The 10206-nt window shown below is 47.0% G+C and overlaps 1 protein-coding gene across 1 annotated transcript in view; it reads left to right on the top strand.

Annotated features, from left to right (window-relative positions):
* Positions 1 to 1176: 1176 nt before the first annotated feature.
* LOC117495038 (nesprin-1-like) overlaps positions 1177 to 10206 on the top strand; it is a gene marked incomplete at its 5' end in the record, with an annotated part of 38983 nt that continues 29953 nt past the window's right edge. Inside the window, 16 exon segments of the mRNA XM_034146101.1 lie at positions 1177 to 1344; positions 3479 to 3553; positions 3555 to 3611; positions 3729 to 3925; positions 4222 to 4354; positions 4575 to 4757; positions 4937 to 5065; positions 5067 to 5087; positions 5204 to 5374; positions 5548 to 5703; positions 7364 to 7522; positions 7891 to 8061; positions 8149 to 8282; positions 8679 to 8880; positions 9439 to 9621; positions 9947 to 10093. Coding sequence (XP_034001992.1) covers positions 1177 to 1344; positions 3479 to 3553; positions 3555 to 3611; positions 3729 to 3925; positions 4222 to 4354; positions 4575 to 4757; positions 4937 to 5065; positions 5067 to 5087; positions 5204 to 5374; positions 5548 to 5703; positions 7364 to 7522; positions 7891 to 8061; positions 8149 to 8282; positions 8679 to 8880; positions 9439 to 9621; positions 9947 to 10093 — 2286 coding nt within the window.

Genomic DNA, 10206 nt, shown 5'->3' with positions numbered 1-10206 from the left:
TGTGTGTCAGTGTGTGTCAGTGTGTGTCAGTGTGTAGTCAGTGTGACATCAGGGTGTGTATTCCTAATGAAAGGCATTCAAATCAGAGTTCATTTGAAGGCTGCTTTCCATTATATCAGCTTTACATCTAAAACGTCTGTTTACTATTTTCCAGCAACTCTCATTGGTCGCCCTATGGGACGAATACATGCTATTTTCCTGTGCTAAAAAATGCACCAAAATGTATATTTAATAAATGTAAAAATATATGAATCCAAGCATTTAAAGGTGGGGTAGGTAAGTTTGAGAAACCGGCTCGAGATCGCTAGAATTTGAAAATACACAGCCGGAGAAAATCTGCCACTTCCTTACAGAGCCCCTCCTCCAACACACACGAATGCACACATGACCAATGAGGGCACGAGATAAGTTTGTGCACAGATGGAAGGCTGACAGGCAGGTAGGCCATCCAGTTACTTTAGCCGGGCCGGCTCAGATGATTGGTCGTGCTTTTTACAGAACTACGGCTTCCACAGATGACATTATTTTATGGATTTTTTGTCAAAGCACTTCAGATATTCATTGCTATCTGGATGTTAAGAGCATTCCATGGAATATAATAACAAGTGTATCTCGAGCCGGTTTCTCAAACTTACCTACCCCACTTTTAATTTACAGAGAATATTGAAATGTGTCTGTTTGTATTTTCTATTTAAAGAAAATAATTGCATTATGTAAACAAACATTTAAAGGGTTAAAATGACGAAGATGTTTTAATATGTTGTTAGTATACTCAGGACTTTAGTCATAATATATTATATTAATTATATTTTATAGCAGTTTGAGAAATGGGTAACAGGTGTGTTTTGTCTTAGTAAAATCTGTCACTGCACAAAAAATAAATATGCTTTCAAATCCAAATGATTGCTGATGATTTAAAGAACTTAATTAACGTGTGTATTTATGTAAACACACTGGAATTAAAGGGTAAACATGCTTAATATATGGTCAATGTATCAGGACTCATGTTATAACAAAATCATAACTCAATGAAAGTGGAAAAATAGATTCATATTTATTTTATTTTGGACATTGTTTTCCTTCAAGGACTTCAGAGCATCTTATGAGATGTGACACACTTGAATCCTTTGTTTGTGAAATGCTGATTATTCTAAATATCTACTGACTGTGTTCCAGGAGTTCTTCCAGGGCCTGGAGTCCCACACGGTGCTCACTGAGACCTACTTCAGGAAGGTGCTGCCCCCCCCCTCAGAGACCCTGGTCCTGGAGGAGGCGCTGACGGAGGCTCAGAGCGTCCTGAAGGAGGCGCACAGCAGGGGGGTGCAGCTGCAGGGGGTCCTGGAGGTGAGACATTCTGCTTAAACACACTGATGTGCACTCTGATTTAAAGTTGAGTGTATTGTGTATAGTGTCGTGGACAGTCTCCATTGATCAACTGGAGCAGGAAACTGTAGATGGGGCAGCTTTAGCCGACATGGCTCATTTCCAGCTGTTGTCCAGATGATAATAGACACCTTTTTAAAATCACAATACATCAACAGCATTAGTTATAAAGAAAGGATAAAAGAGAACATCAAAATGCAAACAACACACGTTACTACATACATGTCACATAAAGCACATCACAATCACACAACAGAAACCAGGGGCAACATCCATGATGACAACATGTAACACACACTCCACATCCAACACAGACGACTGTGTGCAGTTCTCAGTGAACCATGTTTTTAAGTGAGCTGTACAGGTCCTATATGAATGTATGTCTTTGATCTGAGTGGGTAGAGAGTTCCAGTTTGTATTGCTGTGACCAAGAATGATAACTGACCAAAAGCACTCTTCCTGAATGGGACTGAAAGGTCTCCGATTATACTATTTTTAGGCATATATTACAGGTCTCAGATATATACAAATATATTAAAAACATGCCTCTGAAGTGTCCTGCTCCAAACCCCAAACAGATCCTTGTAGCCCCCCCCCCCTCTCTTCCAGCTGTTACTAAGGACATGTCTCTGAAGTGTCCTGCTCCAAACCCCAAACAGATCCTTGTAGCCCCCCCCCCCCCTCTCTTCCAGCTGTTACTAAGGACATGTCTCTGAAGTGTCCTGCTCCAAACCCCAAACAGATCCTTGTAGCCCCCCCCCCCCCTCTCTTTCCAGCTGTTACTAAGGACATGTCTCTGAAGTGTCCTGCTCCAAACCCCAAACAGATCCTTGTAGCCCCCCCCCCCTCTCTTCCAGATGTTACTAAGGAACATGTCTCTGAAGTGTCCTGCTCCAAACCCCCAAACAGATCCTTGTAGCCCCCCCCCTCTCTTCCAGCTGTTACTAAGGACATGTCTCTGAAGTGTCCTGCCTGCCAAACCCCCAAACAGATCCTTGTAGCCCCCCCCCCCCTCTCTTCCAGCTGTTTACTAAGGACATGTCTCTGAAGTGTCCTGCTCCCAAACCCCAAACAGATCCTTGTAGCCCCCCCCTCTCTTCCAGCTGTTACTAAGGACATGTCTCTGAAGTGTCCTGCTCAAACCCCAAACAGATCCTTGTAGCCCCCCCGACTCTCTTCCAGCTGTTACTAAAGACATGTCTCTGAAGTGTCCTGCTCCAAACCCCAAACAGATCCTTGTAGCCCCCCCCCCCCCTCTCTTCCAGCTGTTACTAAGGACATGTCTCCTGAAGTGTCCTGCCTCCAAACCCCAAACAGATCCCTTGTAGCCCCCCCCCTCTCTTCCAGCTGTTACTAGGACATGTCTCTGAAGTGTCCTGCTCCAAACCCCAAACAGATCCTTGTAGCCCCCCCCCCTCTCTTCCAGCTGTTACTAAGGACATGTCTCTGAAGTGTCCTGCTCCAAACCCCAAACAGATCCTTGTAGCCCCCCCCCCTCTCTTCCAGCTGTTACTAAGGACATGTCTCTGAAGTGTCCTGCTCCAAACCCCAAACAGATCCTTGTAGCCCCCCCCCTCTCTTCCAGCTGTTACTAAGGACATGTCTCTGAAGTGTCCTGCCTCCAAACCCCAAACAGATCCTTGTAGCCCCCCCCCCTCTCTTCCCAGCTGTTACTAAAGACATGTCTCTGAAGTGTCCTGCCTCCCAAACCCAAACAGATCCTTGTAGCCCCCCCCCCCCTCTCTTCCAGCTGTTACTAAGGACATGTCTCTGAAGTGTTCCTGCCTCCAAACCCCAAACAGATCCTTGTAGCCCCCCCCCCCCTCTCTTCCAGCTGTTACTAAGAGCTGACTCTGGGTCAGTAGCTTTAGAGAGAGAGGAGAGCCTCATCAGGAGAACTCTCCCAGCTGCTTGTTTATTGTATTTTTGTAACTCTGGCACAGCAATTTCCTTCGGGATAGATAAAGTCCTATCTTATTTGATCTTATCTTAAATATGCCAAGAAATGTACTTTAAGTACTGTAATTAAATATATTAATTCATTCTATGCTGTTTCTTTGTCTAAATACTGAACGTATTGTGTTGATGTTTCCAGACGTGGAGCCGCCTGCTGCAGGACTACCAGAGTCTGATGGTGCACCTGGAGGAGGTGGAGGAGAGCATCCCAGCAGGGGGGTCTGGTAGAGGAGACAGAGGAGAGGCTGACTGACAGGATCTCTCTGTACCAGGTGACCAGGGGCCTCAGTCCTCCATCAGGGTCTTTAGGGTCCTCACTGTCACTCATCCCATAGTTACCAGACGTACATGTCTTCTTCACGTATGACATGCATCTCCTCTCTCTTTAGGGTCTGGGGTCCCGGCTCTCGGAGCAGCAGAACCGCCTGCAGCTGGTTCTGGATGAAGGGAAAGTTCTGCTGCAGACGCTCTGCTGCCCCCTGCTGGAGAACCAGCTGTCACTGCTGGGGGAGAGGTGGACCAGAACCAGAACCAGAGTGAAGAGAGAGGAGAAGAGACTGGAGAACATGCTGCTGCACTGGAGGAGGTACACACACACACACACACACACACACACACACACACACACACACACACACACACACACACACACACACACACACACACACACACACACACACACACACACACACTGGAGAGCAGATCTAAAAATGCCAAAACTAAAATGTGTCTGGGACAGAAACCCTCCTCTGCGGGAACACAGGGATATTTATCCTCTGCAGACCATTGACATGCACTAACACCTACAGTATAGACCACACTACAGTTTGGGGGAACACCACAGAAGAAGAGCACCCTCTCTAACTCTCTCTCACCCTGCAGGTACCAGACGGACGGTGCAGATCTCTCTCTCTGGCTGCACTCCGCTCTGCAGCGCCTCGACTTCTGGAACTCTCAGGCTGTGTCAGAGCCTCAGGAGCTGGAGAGCATCAGAGACCACCTGTCCTCCTTCCTGGTGAGTGTGTGTGTGCGTGTGTGTATGTGCTCACATTGAGTATATGACTGGTGTATTACAGCATTGATCTACTTTAAAATAGCCTCATTATCTGTTATTAGTCTCAAATGTCATGTGAGTGTGTTACTGTTAGCCGCTCCTATGGATCTTATATCACTAATTATCTCACTGTCTCTAAAGGCTCTTTATTTAATAAGATATGATCCTGTGTGTGTGTCAGGAGTTCTGTAAGGAGGTGGAGGGCCGCTCCGCTCTGAAGAGCTCGGTTCTGCAGGAGGGGAACCAGCTGCTGCGCCTGAAGAAGGTGGACACGGTCCTGCTGAGGGCGGAGCTTAGTCGCATCGACAGGGAGTGGAGCGAGCTGCTCACACACATCCCCAATGTTCAGGAGAAACTGCACCAGGTACACACAAACACACACACACACACACACAACACACACACAAACACACACACACACACACACATACACATACACATACACACACAACACACACACACACATCCCCAACCTACAGGAGAAGCTGCACAACGTACACACATATGTATACGTTGTGTTTTATATATTTATTTCCTGTTCAGATCCAGATGGAGAAGCTGGCGTCGCGGCACGCCCTCTCAGAGCTGAGTAACTGGATCTCTCTGATGGAGGGGGTGATGGAGGAGAACCAGGAGAACCTGAAGAGTGCTGTGGGTTCTCATGTGATCCAGGGAGTACCTGCACAAACACAAGGTGCAGAATGATCTGAGAATTGTGTTGCATGTGTCAGCTAGTAAACAAGAGTGTTTCTTGCAGTGTTTTCTTTGCCTCCCAGTGGCTGCAGTGTTAACGGTGTACGGTGTGTTCAGGGCTTCCGGGTGGACCTGAGCTGTAAGCAGCTGACGGTGGACTTCGTGAACCAGTCGGTGCAGATTGGTCAGGAATCAGATGTTAAACGCAGCGACAAGACCGACTTCGCCGAGAGGCTGGGGGCCATGAACCAACGCTGGCAGATCCTCCAGAGCCGCGTCAACGAGAGGGTCAGCGCATATCATATCATATCATATATATATATTATATATCAGGAGTTATTAAAGTGAGAGGTGTTTAGAAGTGAGGCTGCAGGAGGAGCTTCAGTGTAATGTGCTGCTGAGGACGTGTTTTACACACCTGAAAACATCAGTGTTCCTGACTGTGCTTCTAATCTCTGCAGATCCAGGTCCTGGAGGGGCTGCTGCAGATGTGGCTGCAGTACGAGAGCAGCGTCTCGGCTCTGAAGTCCTGGATGTCTTCTCAGGAGGAGAGGCTGAAGAGGAGGCATCGCATCGAGGATCTGACCTCCGTGCAGAACGCTGTGAGAGACTGTGAGGTACGAGAACACTGTGAGAGACTGTGAGATACGAGAACGCTGTGAGAGACTGTGAGGTATGAGAACGCTGTGAGAGACTGTGAGGTACGAGAACGCTGTGAGAGACTGTGAGGTACGAGAACGCTGTGAGAGACTGTGAGGTACGAGAACGCTGTGAGAGACTGTGAGGTACGAGAACGCTGTGAGAGGACCTGTGAGGTACGAGAACGCTGTGAGAGACTTGTGAGGTACGAGAACGCTCTGAGAGACTGTGAGGTACGAGAACGCTGTGAGAGACTGTGAGGTACGAGAACGCTGTGAGAGACTGTGAGGTACGAGAACGCTCTGAGAGACTGTGAGGTACGAGAACGCTCTGAGAGACTGTGAGGTACGAGAACGCTGTGAGAGACTGTGAGGTGCGAGAACGCTGTGGAGACTGTGAGGTACGAGAACGCTGTGAGAGACTGTGAGGTACGAGAACGCTGTGAGAGACTGTGAGGTACGAGAACGCTCTGAGAGACTGTGAGGTACGAGAACGCTGTGAGAGACTGTGAGGTACGAGAACGCTCTGAGAGACTGTGAGGTACGAGAACGCTGTGAGAGACTGTGAGGTTCGAGAACGCTGTGAGAGACTGTGAGGTACGAGAACGCTGTGAGAGACTGTGAGGTACGAGAACGCTCTGAGAGACTGTGAGGTACGAGAACGCTGTGAGAGACTGTGAGGTACGAGAACACTATGAGAGACTGTGAGGTACGAGAACACTATGAGAGACTGTGAGGTACGAGAACACTATGAGAGACTGTGGAGGTACGAGAAACGCTATGAGAGACTGTGAGGTACGAGAACGCTGTGAGAGACTGTGAGGTACGAGAACACTATGAGAGACTGTGAGGTACGAGAACGCTGTGAGAGACTGTGAGGTACGAGAACACTATGAGAGACTGTGAGGTACGAGAACACTATGAGAGACTGTGAGGTACGAGAACACTATGAGAGACTGTGAGGTACGAGAACGCTATGAGAGACTGTGAGGTACGAGAACGCTCTGAGAGACTGTGAGGTACGAGAACGCTGTGAGAGACTGTGAGGTACGAGAACGCTCTGAGAGACTGTGAGGTACGAGAACGCTGTGAGGTACGAGAACACTATGAGAGACTGTGAGGTACGAGAACACTATGAGAGACTGTGAGGTACGAGAACACTATGAGAGACTGTGAGGTACGAGAACGCTATGAGAGACTGTGAGGTACGAGAACGCTCTGAGAGACTGTGAGGTACGAGAACGCTATGAGAGACTGTGAGGTACGAGAACGCTCTGAGAGACTGTGAGGTACGAGAACGCTGTGAGAGACTGTGAGGTACGAGAACGCTGTGAGAGACTGTGAGGTACGAGAACGCTGTGAGAGACTGTGAGGTACGAGAACGCTGTGAGAGACTGTGAGGTACGAGAACGCTGTGAGAGACTGTGAGGTACGAGAACGCTCTGAGAGACTGTGAGGGTAGCGAGAACGCTGTGAGAGACTGTGAGGTACGAGAACGCTGTGAGAGACTGTGAGGTACGAGAACGCTCTGAGAGACTGTGAGGTACGAGAACGCTCTGAGAGACTGTGAGGTACGAGAACGCTGTGAGAGACTGTGAGCGTCGTCGTCTCTGTTAACCTGGATGTGTTTCTCCTGCAGGAGATGGAGCAGCAGGTGAAGCAGAAGGAGCAGGACCTGCAGCAGGTGGAGGAGCAGGGCTGCGCTCTCGTGCAGAACAAGACGGACGAAGCATGCGCCATCGTCATGGATGAACGCTGCAAGGGCGTCAACCACACCTGGGCTCACCTGGACCACCTGGTGAGATTTATTCCATTTATCTCTGTTTATTTATCATATATATAATTGAATACTTATGCTTATATTTGATCCTGCTTTATATTTTCTCACAGTAAATGTGTCACGCAACATTTGGGTGTTTATTTCTTGTCTTTTAAATTGTATTGTACGATGCCTTGTCTTTTTATGCTGCTGCAACGCAAACATGTTCCAACTTGGGATCAATAAAGTATTATTGTGATGCTAGAACTATTGGGAATGATCCACATCAGGCTCCCTGTATGTTCCTGCCTGTGTACAGAAGCTGCTCACAACCAACTGCCCCTTGCGGGATTAATAAAGTTGTTGATTGATTGATTAGTTGATTGGTTTCCCCCCTCCTCCCTCAGGTGGGTCAGCTGAAGCTCAGCCTCTCCTCAGTGCTGGATCAATGGACTCTTTACCGCGGCGCCTCAGAGGAGATCAACGCTCGGCTGATGGAGGGGCGGTACTCCGTCTCTAGGCTCCGCCTCCTCACCGGCTCGCTGGAGGCCGTGCAGCTGCAGGTGACGAGCCTACAGGTAACACATCACTGTATTTATATATATATATATAATCAATAATATATGATGTATGCAAGATTCAGATATGACCCCATGTGTGTGCAGGAGCTCCAGGAGGATCTGGAGAAGCAGGAGAGTAGCGTGAGGAGGTTTGGAGCGGTGACCCACCAGCTGCTGAAGGAGAGCCACCCCTCGCTGTCCGACTCGCTGAACAACAGCCTGCAGGACGTCAACGCAAGGTCCCCCTCCCCCGCTGATATCAGATTCATATAACCCCTAGAAACTATTTTCAAATGTCTTAGATACAAGCGCTATACAAGTCTCGTGTATTATTATTATTATTATTATTATTAGATAAAGCTGGAAAAAGACACAAATCTGCAGAGGTTTTAGAGATGTGTGAAATCTCTTTTCTGTTGCATTGTAAATCTCAAAATTGTTCCTTAAATCTATTCCATCTATAATATAACTCTTTTCACTGCACCAAAAAAATCATATTTAATACAATAAAGAAAGAAAATATATAGAACAATGTAGACTTTTTTTGAGAATGTTTGTCGTTGTAAAACTGGTAAAAATAAATAAATACTTAAAAATACCTTTTATGTATTTCTCTCACTGTTGACCTGCCGCAGGTGGACGGGGCTCCTGGAGGAGATCTCTGAGCGCAGGAGGAGCAGCGAGGCTCTGCTGCAGCTGTGGCAGAGATATAAACATCTGCACGAGGAGAGCTGCAGCGGCATGCGTCTGCAGGAGGACGCCATGCAGCGGCTGGTCAACAGCTGCAGCGAGGAGATCAGCGACGACGAGGTCAACGTCTGGATCCAGGAGAGCAGCGTGAGTACACTGAATACTGATTATCATAATAGTGTAATATTCAAAGAGCAGCGTGAGCATAATAATTCTTCATAAAAATTATTCTCAGTAAAAATATCTTTTTCTGAAATGTTTTGAAAATAATTCTCAGGATTTTTTACTTTTTCAGATTTCTTGTAAATATGTTTTCAGAAGAAAGAAAATGTAAAAAAAATAAAATATTAATGAATTAATCCTCATAATTCTGAGATTATGAGAATTCATCATCAGGAAAAATATTTATTTTTTCCAGGGAAAAAAACTTTCCCCAGAAAATCTCAGCATTTCCTGAAAAAAAAAATCAATTACAAAACTCAAATTGATGCGATTTGTAAAAGAAAATCTGAAAGAAAAATCAGGTTTCTCCGAAATCTGAGTTAAAAAGTCAGAATTCAGACATTTATAGAAATACATTTAAAAAAACGAAATACAACAAAAAAACATTCCAGAAAAAAAAAAATCTAAGATTTTTAGAAACAAATTACCAGAAAAAATAAATATCCATAAAAAAAAAATAATAATATATGACATGTGTTACAGGAGCTCCTGAGGGCCCAGGGGCCCCTGAGGGCCTCCCTCCAGGTGCTCCATCAGCTGGGGGAGCAGCTGAAGCAGCAGGTGGAGATCTCTGCTGCCTCCAACCTGCAGTCAGACCACCTGTCACTCAAACACAGACTCTCTGCTGTGGAGACCACCATCAGCAGGCAGCTGACCACCCTGCAGGTACACACACACACACACCACACACACACCCCCCCCCCACACACACACACACACACACACACACACACACACACACACACCCACACACACACACACAACACCACACACACACACACACACACACACACACACACACACACACACACACACACACAGGTATGGTGCATGGTAACAAACATGATGTCAAACGTCACAGGGAGAACAAATACATATAATATCAAATGTTATTCAAATAAACAAATAAACAAAATGAAAAATAAAAAATAACTGAAATCAATATTCTGCATTAATTCCCTGTAAATAACCTCCCCCCCCCCCCCCCCAGACGGGGGTCCAGGACTACGAGCTGTTTAACTCCCAGCTGGACTCCATGGGAGTCTGGGTCCTGGAGGCTGAGGAGGCTCTGAGGGCCCCGGACCCCTCTGGATCCACAGACCCCCCCCTCATCCAGGACCGCATGCAGGAGCTGAAGGTGGGTCCTGTCTCTGTAGATACTTCCCTGGGGGGCCGTTACCTGAGGTATTATTAACATGTTAAGAAAAGCCTCAAGACCCACCTGTTCATCTTACTGACTGTCCTCTGTTG

The sequence above is a fragment of the Trematomus bernacchii genome, unplaced genomic scaffold (assembly GCF_902827165.1).
Source record: "Trematomus bernacchii unplaced genomic scaffold, fTreBer1.1, whole genome shotgun sequence".
Taxonomy (NCBI): Eukaryota; Metazoa; Chordata; class Actinopteri; order Perciformes; family Nototheniidae; genus Trematomus; species Trematomus bernacchii.
The sequence above is the reverse complement of the archived record's forward strand: the minus strand, read 5'-3'. Positions and strand labels throughout refer to the sequence as shown.